General features: G+C 38.1%; 1 protein-coding gene across 4 annotated transcripts in view; it reads right to left on the bottom strand.

Moving 5' to 3' along the window:
- EGFR (epidermal growth factor receptor) overlaps nucleotides 1-14876 on the bottom strand; it is a 251701-nt gene that overhangs the window by 80986 nt on the left and 155839 nt on the right. For all 4 annotated transcript variants that reach the window (XM_020981282.2, XM_020981283.2, XM_020981286.2 and 1 more), the window contains exons 2-5: nucleotides 6195-6346; nucleotides 4906-5089; nucleotides 3256-3390; nucleotides 501-569 (exon numbers count right to left, since the gene is read on the bottom strand). In XM_020981282.2, the coding sequence (XP_020836941.1) occupies nucleotides 501-569; nucleotides 3256-3390; nucleotides 4906-5089; nucleotides 6195-6346 (540 nt within the window). The remainder of the gene's footprint in view (nucleotides 1-500; nucleotides 570-3255; nucleotides 3391-4905; nucleotides 5090-6194; nucleotides 6347-14876) is intronic.

Here is a 14876-nt window from a genome sequence, read left to right on the forward strand (position 1 = left end):
CTAGCCTTCAAGATCCAGAAGGAAGAACAACCAGGCATGGTTGAACGTCAGCAAAACATCCAAAGCACCCTGATAAATCAAGATTCATCCAAAAAGTATTCTTCCAAATTGGATTTGGTCAGTGCAAGACTTCAGTCACTATCAACTCTAATAGACTAGGCCAGTCCCTTGTTCCCTTAATTGAGTTTCAGCTATAAAAAGCTCACTACCAGGCCTAGTGTTTCCTGTAATCAAATCAGGTGAGCTCCCCAGGCTTTGAGCCATTATCAGAAAAAACAAAGAATCTTATATAATAATTAAAATGATAGTACACAGTTATTGTAATGTTTTAAGTTTTTATAAAGTGCTTTACATGGATTATCTTACTTGGACATTGCAACAACCCTCTAGGGGAAGGCAGTGAAGATATTATTATCCCCACTGGTAGATATTCAGGTTATTGCCTAATCATTTGAAGAAACTGAGTGCACAGATAAACAGGAAAAAATCCATAGACTTACAACTCTGGCAATTTTGTGGTCCAGGACCCCAACAGCTTCCATTGGGACAACTAGAATCACACTTTTCACCTAAAATTAGTAATTAAAAAAAAAGATAAATTCATAATATTCCAATGTGAGGGATCAGATCCATTGAAATAATTTTGTCCATTATTCCCAACTTATTACGAATTCTGAATGGAATGGAAACACAGCAAAAATAAACAATAAAACCAGCTGCAGATGAAGAAATAAAAGCTCACCAATAAATTCAACCATTAACAACTTTAAGAATCTTAGCATTGGAAAGGAGAGAATTTAGTCTAATCTCCTCATCGTATAGTTGTGAGGAAATTGACCCAGAGAAGAAGACAAGATTATCCAGTGAGGTAATACAGAGCTGGCATTTATTAAGTACCTACTACATGCAAGGCACCATGTTAAGCTTGTTGACATCTATGAGGTAACTGAAGAACATAGTACTTAAGGGGTTTCTTTTAAATCCTGGCTCTTGAAGACCCTGGCCATTTTCTGTTGCCTTTACATTCTCTGTGACATAGTGCCTTGCACATAGTAGGTGCTTAATTAATACTGTTGAAGTGTTGCTTATTTTTCCATGCTCTGACAGTCACCAATAACAAGTAAGTTTACATGTATAGGTAATTCTCCCCATTTCAAGTTACCACCTTAATATTTAATTTGATTGTCTCTGAATGTAACTATACAATAGGCACACATGTCTTATATAGTCTGGGCCTTGAAATGAATTTTGGCCTGGGAAGATGAAAAATCTCTGTTTTTTCAGAAGCCAATTTGAGTGATTGTTGAGTGGCCTGAGAAACTCACTAATGTGTTGAGGTCTGCTACTGGTTTGTAGGACTTTCTTAAGTACCTAAAAATTACACTTGTTAGTTATATGTCTTTGTTTAGATACTATTGGAACATGTAATTTAATTTCTTAATTCATGTAAATTTCTTTTATGTCATTTATTCACTTGAATAATTCTGTATGGTTTTGCTCTTCAAGGTTTCACTGAGTGGGAAAGTACCAAAACACCAGATGGGTTAAAAAAATTAAATCAGTCATGAGAATATAATTTTTGGTAATAATTTGTTTTTATTTTTAGGCAATCAAGGTTACTGACTTGCCTAGGGTCACAGAGCTGGTAAGTGTCTGAAGCTGGATTTGAACTCAGCTATTCCTGACTCTGAGGCTGGTGTTCCATCCACTGCACCACCTAGCTGCCCTGGTAATAACTTAATAACTTAGAAGTAATTTTATTCCTGAAGTTTCCTTTTTTCTTTGGTAAATTAAAATATTTATTATTTTTAATTAGTTTTTTTTTAATTTTATTATATTTTCTTTTACCAGGGTTGGTAAAAAGGGTTTTTTGTTTATTTTACACCCTTCAAAATAGCTCGTTTCTGCAGGGATCACCATTCTCATCTTAATTCCCTCAGGTATAATGGATGGCTGCCCTTGTGTGTGCATGACCGTCTGTACAAAATGTGTGTGTGTGTGTGTGAGTGTGTATATACATATATGCATATATATGCATGTGTGTATATATATATATACATATATATGTTTGTATATGTAATGATAAGACTAAGTGATCACTTGGACATGAATTATAGCTGTTTCTAAGTCTATCATTAAGAAAAATCAATTTACATACTAATAATATAGACTGCATGTTATGATTATAGGTATTATAGGAAAATGTTGACTTGGACTCGGAAATGAATGTAAAATTCATATATTATCATTTACCAAGAGCCAATAACATGAAGGCAAAAATAACTTGGTTCAAACTAGAAAACTGAGCTGACTCATTAATACACAATTGATTTTCACCTGTGACATATACATTGTGGCCCAAACTCAAAATGTGGAGAATATTGAGAGCAACCAGGCATTAAGAGCACTGACCAGTCTCATGAATTGGACACAAATTATACACATTATGTTGAAATAATAGCATAGATATTGGACAGAGTGGTTGCTTCCCTACTGGAGAATATCCAAGAGAGAAAAATTCTGACAATGATTAGCCATAGAGCAGACTTTTCAGGGGCTAGCCTCTGATAGCTCTTACTCCAGTCTAGAAGAGTCAAAAGCATAGCAAGAATCATTAAAGAGAGACTGACTAATTGAGGTTCTTCATTTGGGGAGAAAGACAAAAGCTTTCTTGGTTGTCTAATCTGATTAGCCTGTGGCTTAACAGTTAAAGAGGTTATTTATAGAGACATTTCTTGAGTTATAGTTCAGATTGCTAGCCTGGACCATTCACCCTTCTCACTACCCACCAAATAGTTTCCCAAAACCCAACTGTATCACATAGCTCATATATGACTACAGGGGCTTGAGATAAAGGTTTCAGTTTCTTATAAAATGAGTTGTTTATAGCAGTCTAATTAGAGGCTGAAGGAACCTTAGGGACTATTAAGTCAATCCTTTTAAGTCAATCCTTTTGCAGATGAGAAAACTGAGCTAGACAGAGGTTAAGTGACTTGTCTAGGGTCATACAGGTGATAATATGCACTGTGACACATGAGTGACTCTTTTCTCTCACATAATAGTATTCACTCCCTCTACCCCCTTATATGGGCCCTATTTTACCTACCTTGAGAATTCATTTACCTTTTGAAAAATAAAATGGCAGGGCGATGGGGGGATTCTAGAAAAGACGCTGAATGAATATTTTTCCTCTCCTTCCCAGAACTAGGGAATTACTAGAATTAGCAGCTTGAAGAAAGTTTACAGAACACTTACAACTCTTAGGATGGCTGTTATTGTCTATTGTGATATTGTTTAAATAGGCGGAGTCCACAATATCCTTCCACTGGATCGTCTCCACATTACACAGGGTTGGGTTATTGTTGAACCGAACACCACCAACAAGGATTTCTACATAAATAAAAGAAAACAAACCTTCAATTGTATTCTATTCAAAATACTTGTGAGGTTTTTTACATCTTCATTTCTAAGGACAAGTGCCCTACAGAGGGTAACAGAGAGGGGGTCAGTGGGGGCTAGAGCAGATGGTGAAGGTTTCATGGAGGAATTGGGACTTAATTTGACCTGCGTTCTGAAACATGGATAGGATTTCGATGATGGAAAGGAAAGGGAGAGGTTTCCTTTCGCTATAGCAGCAGGGAACCACAACGTAGAATTCTCTGTGTGTGTGTACAAGTACAGAAATGACTTCGAGTTAAAAAACAAAAGTCATCAATGACTAAAATTATTTTTAAAAAGAGACAGAAAGGAAGGAAAGAGGAATTCTAGGAAAGGAAGTCAAAGGTACAGAATGGGGACAGTGAAGAAGTTGGTGAGAATAGAAGGTTCATGTTGGAATGTGGCAGAAAAATAAGACTAGAAATCCAGAAAAGGAGTCTCACTTTAAACTGACCAAGTCATTTAAATTCCCACTGCTCTTTGCCAGGGGTCAGCAAAGTATAACAGAGTTACCATGGGCCGGATTTGGCTTTTAGGCCCCAGCAATAAGTTGTGGGGATGCTGAGCCACATTAGAAGATTGGCCAATGAAATCACAAGTCTTGTCTCTAACATACCATATCCTAGAGGTAACGGGGAGCCAGTCAAAAGTTTTGAACAATGGGAATGATCATGATAAAGTAGTATTAGGGGAAGATTGACCTGATAGCATTGCGTAGACTGGATTAGAAGGCAGGATGGATCTAGACTAACTAAGGAGGGTTCTAGCAATAACCAAAGTTTGAGGTGATGGAGACTTGATCTAGGGTGAAAGTCAGTTGCACAAAAGAGACATTTTCAAGGAAGAACTGAAGGCAGTCGGTAATTCCTCAGATATACAGGCTGGAGGACACGGGTAATTCAGAGATAGCTCAAAGGTTTCTAGTTTCTGTGACAAGCGGAATGTAACTGTGAACAGTGGGAGGCTTGTCTGGTTCACTGAAATGCTGAAGGATTGATCTGCATGGAGAGAACTCGCCAGCGGCTTGACTGTTCTTATTTTCCTGCTCCCGGGATCTGATAAATGTATTGATTTCTCTCTCCTTTGCCTCATTCCTTTCTTAAAAAACTGGCATGGTTTACCCTCAGTTTCCTTGTTATTAGCTACCTGTATTTTTATAATGGATTTTGTCCTCAGATAAAGCTATGTTGGTTTTGACTGCATTCTGAGCAAGTGTTTGCTCAGGAGAATAAAAGGGAATCTGTGAAACCAATTATACTAGCCTTTACTAGGAGCCTCAATGAAGTTCTCTCTGGTGAAAAAAAAGAGGGGCTATGGACAGGCCACATCCAGCCCAGAGCTTTGTGCATGCTGCTTCTCCTGCCTAGAATACCCTCCTCCATCCTTTCTCCCCCTAATTCCTCAGGGAGGGACTTTTCAAATTCCAATTGCTTCATCCTCAAAGCGTATCCCCGGATAGTCTCTTACCTAGTAGATTCCTCATGGGCAGTTCCCTCACTCCTGTTTTATTCACATCATAGTTGGAGAGCACAGAAAGGGCATAAAAATTTTCGTACAACACATTTCCTCGGATGATCTGCAGGTTTTCCAAAGGAATTTTCTCGACTGCATTGAGAGCAATGAGCACATAGCCAGCAACCTCCTGGATGGTCTGGAGAAATAAAGAGGACGTAGTTTTACATTTCTTTACATTATTATTTGTCATCAGAGGACCATGAGATTTCATTCATTCATTCATTCATTCATTCATTCATCTATACAAGCATTCAATCATCCAACAAACATTTATTAAATGCCCACTATACGTCAGTTACGGAGTTCAGAGTTCTGAAAAACAACAACAACAACAAAAACCATTCTCTATGCTTAAGGACCTTATGTTCTATTTGGAGTGGTTGGAATGGGATAGACAACACGAATGCAGTAAATAGAAAATTTATCCAGGGTAAATACAAATTTACGTTTGGCCCCGTGTAGAAGGCACCACATAGGCTCAGCCTTGAAGGAAGCTGAAGATTCTCCTGGGTGGAAGGATGAAGGCTGTGCTTTGGAAGCATGGTGATCAACTTGGCAAGGACATGAAGGCATGGATGACACTCATTCTACATGTTATTATGTTGAACATGCATGGCATGAAATTATATATAAATGCATAAAAAATATACAAACGATAACTATTAAAACTGATCAGGAGAGGACACATTTAATAATTTGGGATTTAGATAAATTATGACAGATTTTCCTTTCCAAAATATCAGCCTTAAAGAAGACCTCTCTTGGTCAATTTAGAATAAGTCACTTGGCTCTGTCATTTGACTAGACAGTTCAACACACAGAAACTGTGCCTTCTTATTTATTCTAAAATTGGATGAAAACTGGTAAACCCAAGTTCTGATCTCCTGCGATTTCCCTGGCACTTAAATAAAAAATGCCGCCCATCAAACCCCCACATTCACCTCCATGAAGCCACCAGGAGCACTAAAATTACAGTGAGAGAGAAAGTTCAAAATATTCCCAGGATCCAAACCATCCCACATGTGGGTGTTCTATTTCAGTTTACTTTGAAAATACAACATGTAGCTAGAGTATGACTTAATAAGTATTTCCTATTGAATATGTATGTCTTGCAATCTTAATTCCTGGATACAAAGTACATTGGAATTTAACTCCACAACAATTCTCTTATTGCTCATGTGGTCTCTCATTTACCCTATTTTGGGGGTGGGATGGAAAGGAAAATCAGCTGTCATACCCACCTTTAGGAAGGAAAGGTCATAATTTTTTTGGACATAGGTGATTTCCAAATTTCCAAGTACCACCTCACAGTTATTGAACATTCTCTGGAGACTCAGGAAGTGGTCCTCAAAAGTACCCAACTGGGTCAGCTTGTTACTTGTTCCTTGGCAAACTGTAGAGAGAGAGTAGGGAAAGAAGGAAAATGATGTCACATGAAATACCAAGAGTGAATTAGAAACTACACATACAGAATGTGTGGGCATCACGCAAGTTATAGAATTCTGGGGAAAGGACAGCTACCCACAGAGATAAGTGCCCTTTACTTAATAACTATAATTAGACCACTCATTGTGGTCTTAACACCGAAGTTTCTAAAAATCTTATTGAGTTGATAAAATTACAATCTATTTTTTTTAAGTTGCATGCCTTTTATTTTATTTTCTCACAATTCACTGTTTCCTAGCATAACAAGCCTGCCTCACAGAACCCTCTCTTATAACAAAGAAAAATAGTTAAACAAAAACAGTGCACATAGCAATTATTTCTGAGAGCTTAAGCAATATCCCATACACAGTCAGCCATCTCTCTAACAAGCAGAGGGTTGCATGGTTCTTCTGGGACCAACACTTATTACTATGTCCACATGAAATCATAAAGTTCAAGTTGAAAGGCATCTTAGAAGACACCTACTCTAACCCACTTATTTTACAGAGCCAGAGAAGCTTAATCTAGGCGGCACAATGAGGGGGCACTTGGCCTGGAATCAAGAAGACCAGTACAAATCCTTCCTTAGGCACTTCCTAGCTGTATGACCCTGGGCAAGTCACTTAATCTCTGTGTTTGCCTCAGTTTCTTTATCTGTAAAATGGGGATGATAAGAGTACCTACTTCCCAGGGTTGTGTTGAAGATCAAATGACATCTTGATTGCAAAATGCTTAGTACAGTGTGTGGCACAGAATGTTATTGTGCAGTCATTTAGTCATATCTGCCTCTTCATGACCCCATTTGGGCTTTTCTGGCAGAGATACTGCAGTGGTTTGTCATTTCCTTCTCTATCTCATTTTATAGATGAGGCAACGGAGGCAAACAAGGTTAAGTGACTTGCCCAGGGTCACACAGCTAGGAAGTGTCTGAAGCCAGATTTAACTCATATCCTCCTAATTTCAAGCCTGGTATTCTACCCACTACACCATCTGGCTGCCCCACAATAATAATTTATATAGCACATGGTAAGTGCTATATAAATGTTAACTATTATTATTATTAAGACCAACTTCCTTTTAGTATTGTTCCCAATTATATTATTATCGTCAATGAGTATATTATTCTTTTGTTTCTTTCATTGCTCTGCATCAATTCAAACAAGCCTTGCCATGTTTCTTTGAATTCCTCTAGAATTCTATTTCTATTTAGATTGACAGGGAAAATATTAAATTCTAAATTACATCTCTTTTATCACCACACACATATGCACATACTCCCAAAACCCTTAATTCTACAAACCCAATTCTACAAAGAGACAATTATGAATTCTCCACATTTGCTGGCACCCTCAATATTTTATTGCTAAGAGTAGCACCGATACCAATAAAACACACTGAAACAATGATCAAAGGACCCTTCTGCCAGACAATTTCTGACTTATTTTATATATCAAAGAACTGGGACTAATGGAGGTTCAAGTGTAAAAAGAAATCTATTAATTACACAATAGTTTTGCCTATATAATGCCAAGCATCTGGAAAAAGATTGAAACATTTAGTCAGTGATCAGATGCTTGATCTGCATCTTCCCCAGATGTTTCTCAACAGCTGGTAGACAGATTTTTTTTTCTTATCCACAAGTGTGGTAGCATGTATGCACAACTCAAGAAAATATTGGCCTCTCTACAAAGGACAATATATGAAATTAATGGAAAAAGGAGACCAGGATCTGCAGTGAGTAGAGAGAGAACCCGGATAACAAAGTATTTAAAAATATTTACCCATGACTTATTCACCTTGCTCTGCTGCAGCAAAGCTAGAGTAGGGAGGAGGTGTCACAAAAAAAGAGAAGAAACAAAACTGTTCTTAGAATAATCTCCACATCATTTTTTACAGAGCTAAAATGGAAATGACTTTTTTCAGGAGATGGGGAATCTGATCCTGAAACATGCAAATGCACATTTTGAGACGGCCTTTCTGTTTAATCTGCCTGGGAAAAAAAGAAATGTTCTGAATACAAAACAATTGTTTTTTAGTACGTATGACGTATGCATTGCTGGTCATCGGAAGTACCAGTACCATACAGCCACCAATTCCATTTACCAAAGGTGGTCGGGAGGGAGAGAGAGGGGAAGGAGACAGGGAGAAGTGATTTAGTTAGCCACTATGTATGTTTGGCAAACCAATGAATCAATTCCAATAAGAGGGATGTCCAGGAACGTAGAATAGAGGGATCAAAAGGTTAAACTCTCCTGATCAGTCTTACCTTGGCTGAAAAATCATGGAGTTGGTGAGTTGAGTCAAAACTGAACCAAAAAGTATATTCTCCTTTATTTTTACTTTTTAAAGTGTGTGTATGTGTGTATTATAACTGATAAAGACTGAAAAATTCAATTAAGATTATAAAGCATATATGTATATACACACTCACATTTGTGTACATATATTCAGTTGTGTCCAACCCTTTGTGACTCCATTTGGGGTTTTCTTGCCAAAGACACTGGAGTGGGTTCCTTCTCCAGTAGATTAAGGCCATCCTAGGCAAACAGGAATTAAGGGATTTGCCCAAGGCCACACAGCTAGTAAGTGTCTGAATCTGGATTTGAACTCATATCTTCCTGACCCAGATAGAGCCCAGAGCTCTATCCTCTGAGCTACTTAGATGCTTCCTCAAGACACACACACATACCTACACATATATGGACACGAACACACACAGATATACACGTACACATTAATATAATTTATTAATATAATTAATATTAATACAATATACGCATATGTGTATTATGTATGTATGTATATGCACCAAAATCTTATTGGAGCCTATCAACAACCCTGTGAGATAGGTAGTACAGGTATTATTTCCATTTAATTAATGAGGAACCTGATTTTAAGTGACTTGCCCAAGGTCACACAGGTAGTAAGTGTTAAGCCTGAGATTTGAACTCAGGACTTCCTAATCTCCAATCTTGCATTCTGCCCACTCTGCTGAGTTGCCTCTCACCCCCAGGGATTAAGACTTTGAGTGTATTACTTAATATATAAACTGTTTACTGTGGGCAAGTTTTGCTTTATCCCTGGGAAGTCAGCCAAGTGTTCACTAGAGACAGTGAAATGATCAAGGCCCATGACTGATGGCTGTAACTTTAAGAGAAAAAGGAGAAAAGTTCTACTTACAACCCAGGGATTTGAAAGACATGTGTCAACAAACGTAAAATAGAAAGAGTGCTTTTGGGGGGAAAGAGTAGTCATAGTAAAGGCTGTGCTTTGAACACACAAATTACCTTGAGAGTAAAGAAGTAAGTCCTGTGGCTTTGGAAATTAGAATCAAAATTGGCTAGATTCCTCGTCCTTCCTTTCCTCCCCTCCCCCACATCCAGCCAAAGAGCTGCTGCTGAGATTACACATGGCCCAGTCAGGCAAAGCCATGAAAATTAGGCTGAAAGTCAATAAGGCAGCCTTGTAACTTCATTCCCTTTGAGCAGCTGACACATTTCTCTTCTTCTGGAAAACTAGAATATTGAGGAAAGATGTCTAAATATGTTTGTGTAGTCTACGTTTCTTCATTTCCCCTCTCCATGTTGACCCCTCCTTCCATGTTGAATTTCCTAAATAACACCATGTAATTCTTGCATCCTACGTGATTTGACCACAAAAATGAGCCATGTGCTCAGACACCTCCGAAACAAACTGAATCATCTCCAAAAAACATCATGCATGGACCAATTTACTCATCCTGTATAATGTTATGGGGATTCCCCACCTCCTCCCACCTAACCACCCCCCCACACGTACACACACTCATGAATCTACTCATAAGTAGACTCAAAAAAACATTTACATGATGATTATAAGCAGTAGTAAGACAAAGAAGCTTTGTATGTTTACATACTTGATGATCAAACAATTCCAGAAGCCTTCTCATAATAACTTTTGGTTGAACCAATCAATTGCTGTCCTCCTGTGCTAGTGCCCAAATGGCTGGCACTCAGGGAAATGGTGAGCTTTGAATGCAGCTCCAGATTAGGAAGTAGGTCTACTGCCATATGAACAGAGACTCTTTGATTACTTCTCATGCACATCTTAAAGACTTAAAGGACTAACCTTTCTGGGCAACACTTCGAATTTGAACATTCAGCCTAACTCTAGATACAGTACATGCATATGTGCAATACAGGGACATATAGATATATCACAACAATTTTAAAGATCTACAATTTTTTCTGCACATAACTTTGTAGGTGGTCTTTGACAGTTGTTGAGGAAGAAATATTCATCACCCTGCTGTCAGTCTTATGATAAATTTTTCTGAATTCATCTAGACTGGTCCTTGGACAACACATCTCACTGAGTTCATATTCAAATACCTCCCAGCTTGATAGGAACTGCCAAAGTCTACCCTTTGCTAGGAAAGTCTTCAAGAGTTGAGCACGTTACCTTCAATCCATGCTGAGACATTGGCATCATAGTATTATAATTACAAATATGTAATACATATGTACTATACCTCTCTGGCTCCACTTTCATGTATTAATCACCAATTAACATTTCCTATAATATTCTGTCACTACATATTACAAGAGAGGGAGATATTTTGCTGAGCTAATACAGCTGGAAGAGAAAGATAAGAGAAGAAGAGAACCTATGTGTATGCAAGAAAAAGTCTCTGAAGTAGAAAAGCTACAATAAAAATGGAAGAACTCAATATAATCCATCTTAGGGGGGAAAAATAGAAGCGATAGGGAAGAGATTTTTCTTCACATCAGCCAAAGAAATCCTGGGAGGAGGTAGCACTTTGTCTGTAAAGGGTGGCTCCAAATTGGGTATTTGTAGTTCTTGTAATTACAAATGTTTCTGGGAATGTGTTTTATTTATTATAAATAGTCATATTCCTGAAATGTAAACTTTTAAAATTCAACTCAACAAATATTTGTTAAGCAGGGCACTATGCCAGGCACTGGGAGAGATGCCTTCATGGAACTAAAAGTATGGGAGGGATTTTCTTGAGCTTCCATTCTAGTATAACTTAGTCGTGTAACTTTAAAGCTATCACCTAACATGTGTGTGCATGTACATGCATGTGAGCATGGATAAATGTATGTATTGTCTCCAAATGGCATATCAGCTTATCAAAAAAATAAAAATAAAAAACCCCAAACCCGAATTTATACCGTTTTTGGATTCCACATAAAACCTAAGACAGTGCTAAATACACACTAGCCAATTCAATTGCCCAAAATATAATGCTAGGCCCTGGGAATAAAGAGAAAAAAAATAAAAACCATCCCTGCCTGCCATGGGGCAAAGGTAGGTAGGGAGAAATATACATTTATACAGTAAGTAAATACTATAAAATTTTAGGAGAGAGAGCTCTAGTAGCTATTGAGATCACAAAGGGCTTCCCATAGGAGGCTGTATCTCAGGAAGGTAAGGAGGGAGTGTATTTCAGGCGTGGAGGGTAGATGGCTTCTGAAAAGGCAGGAGAGGTTTGCTGACCTGAAGTGAATTTCTAAAAAGCATATAGGTGTATATACACACATACACACTAAATGTGCCTGTGGTCTCATGGGAAAATAATGACATGAAGAGCCAAAATCTGCCTGTCTAGTCCCAGCTAACCTCTCACCCCACCAGTACTGATCTGGCTTAGTTTTTAGCTATGAAACTGGAAAGGCTTCAGGTACAGCTGCCTGGAGTCATCTTAGCTAATTTCAGCGAAGTTTATTAACACAAGTATAGACAGCAGGTGTTGGGAGTTTTTGTCCACAGCCATTCATCAGGGCTAAATAGCCCAGGCTAAGGACTCAGAGGGGTTGTGCACTGTCACAGAGGAGGGAGCAAAGACACTCAAGTACTGAAATATTTGAAGTGTTATTAAAAAAAGAAATCCCAACACTTACTAGCTGTGTGCCCTGGGCAAGTCGCTTCACCCTGATTGCCTCACCAAAAAGCAAAAAAAATAAAAATAAATAAAATCCCAGGATCCTAAAATTAGAGCTGGAAGTCAATCCCCCTCTTCTGTAGAGGCTCAGAGAGGTTTCAGTCACTTCTACAAACAAGGTCACACAAGTTAAGTCGCAGAGCTAGGATTTGAACCAAGGTCCTCCTCCTCCAAATCCAGTGTTCCTGCCACTTTTCCACTGATAACAAGGCACCACCTTCCTCCCCTCTGTTGCCCCCAACTGCTATATCCTGTGAAATTGCCTGGCTTCTTTTTCTCCTAGGTCATCACCTCTGATATTGTCTTAGTTATTCCTCTAAACCAGAAATTCTGAATCTGGGTTTTTTGCTTGTTTGTTTTGTTTTTATCATAGATCCCTTTTGCTGTCTGATAGAGCCTGTTGATCTCTTCTTGGAATGGTGTTCTGAAGTAATTGAAGAAAATGTTAAATTTCAGTTGGCTGTTGGCAAAAAGATTTTTGTTTCCTATCCAAGCTCTTGGACCCCTCTGAAATCTGTTCATGGGAAGGGAGTCTGTAGGTGCTGGGATAAGAAGCATTGCTTCTGGGGCAGCTAGGTGGCACAGTGGATAGAGCACTGGCCCTGGTGTCAGGAGGGCCTGACTTCAAATCCGACCTCAGACACATAACACTCACTAGCTGTGTGACTCTGAGCAAGTCATTTAACCCCAACTGCCTCAGCAAAAATAAATAAATGAACAAATAAATAAATAAATGAACAAACAAGCAAATAGATAAATAAATAATTAAATGAACGAATGAAGGAATAAATAGAGCCTTGCTTCAAACCAACTGTAGCAAGTCCAAAGCACTAGTGAGTTTTTAAGAAATTTTGGTGGCATCCAATGCCCATCAAGCTCCATCTACATCAATGCTTTTGATTGAAAATTGACAAAATTAAATCTCTACTCTCTTGCAGGCCAATAATCATGGATTTTGATGAGATATGAAGTCTTTATTGAAAGAATATTTTGTGTTTGAAGAAGACTGAAGAAGATAACACGTGCATGTGTTTCTATTTCGCAAATTTCTCAAAATCCTTTACAAGCATTCAATCTGTCTTTATAAGAAGCATAAACAGTAACATATGTGGTCTGCCTGGTATTTTCCTCCTGGAGATATCATGAGTAAGCAACTCCTCATCACTGGCCAGGGTTCTATTTTTTTTTTAAACCATTCAGCAGGGACTTAACGGCTGCTTATTCACATAGAGGAATATTTTTCAAATGAATAAAGCCACTTCCTCTTCTAGAAGTCTATAAGCCAGAGTCACTGCTTAACCTTCACCCCCTCCTCCACGTTCCTTCTCATTACCAAATCTGTGCTTCTAACTGGTTTCTGGGTCAAACTTCAGATCTCTCTCGTTTGAATCTACTATTGGAGACCTAACAATGAGGACAAGGACCAGTCCAAGAAATACATTTGAGTCTCAATGTGCCTATTGTCCTTTAATGTTGGGAGAACATTTTATTTCCCTCATGGGTAAGTGAGGAGATTGAGAGAGTGTTGATTTGGATCTTAGTAGATAAAATAGCTTACTGACCACTACCCCCATGATCCGTCCTTGCTTTCTCAATCACATAAAAAATCAATGGCATCAGTAGTATGGGGCTGAATGGAATAGAAGTCTTCTTGGAATACAGAAGTTAGAAGGAACAACTTACCTAGCAACTATCTTTCCTAAAATAATGGTAAGCAGTGGGTAGCAGATAGAGGAATCAGGATGGGCTGGGTTTAAATCCCACTGCTGACATGTACTAGGTACATGATCATGGTTAAGTCTCTTAATAGACACCAGGTGATTCATCAAAGCTTATTTGCTATATAAAGATGGCTTAAGAATACCTACTTAAAATCATAAGTCCTAGATTTAATGCTTGTACATCATATTATACAACTATACCTACTATCAGAAAAGAAATGTTACTAAGAATATGCTTTGTTGAAAGGACAAGTGTCTAGTCATGAGTTTGTTTTTCCCATATCCAAAAGTGCCTTTGGTTATTGTTACCATGAGGTAGAAATTTTAAGAAAAAATGATTCATCTGTTTGACAAATAAGATAGGAATTTCCTCTTGGAATAAATGTCCCTGTCATATTCAGTACATGTCAGATGCAGAATAAGGATGAATACCTACATTAGGTGACCACCTGGTGACCTATGGCTGAACTCAATGTCCATCAGTACTTTAGTATTTTTCTACCAGCCTGACATAGTATGTAACACAGTATTTGGCAGATAGCAAATACTTAATAAGTACTTGCTGACAAAATGATTGCCTGAAGTTCCAATGATTATTCACAGAATCATAGATTTAGAGCCGAAAGGTACCTTAGAGTTCATCTGATCCAACCCCCTCACTTATAAAGAGACCAAGAGAGACTATGATTTGTCTGAGGTTGCACAGGAAGGAAGTTGCAGAACCAGGTTTTGAACCTAGATGCTCAAAACTCTAAATTGAGCACTTTTCAGCAATGAATTAACTTTTAGTTTGCAGCATTTTCTAAAAAAAAAAAAGAGTATATGTATATATA

This window comes from Phascolarctos cinereus, unplaced genomic scaffold (assembly GCF_003287225.1).
Source record: "Phascolarctos cinereus isolate Bilbo 61053 unplaced genomic scaffold, phaCin_HiC Scaffold_4;HRSCAF=312, whole genome shotgun sequence".
Lineage (NCBI taxonomy): Eukaryota > Metazoa > Chordata > Mammalia > Diprotodontia > Phascolarctidae > Phascolarctos > Phascolarctos cinereus.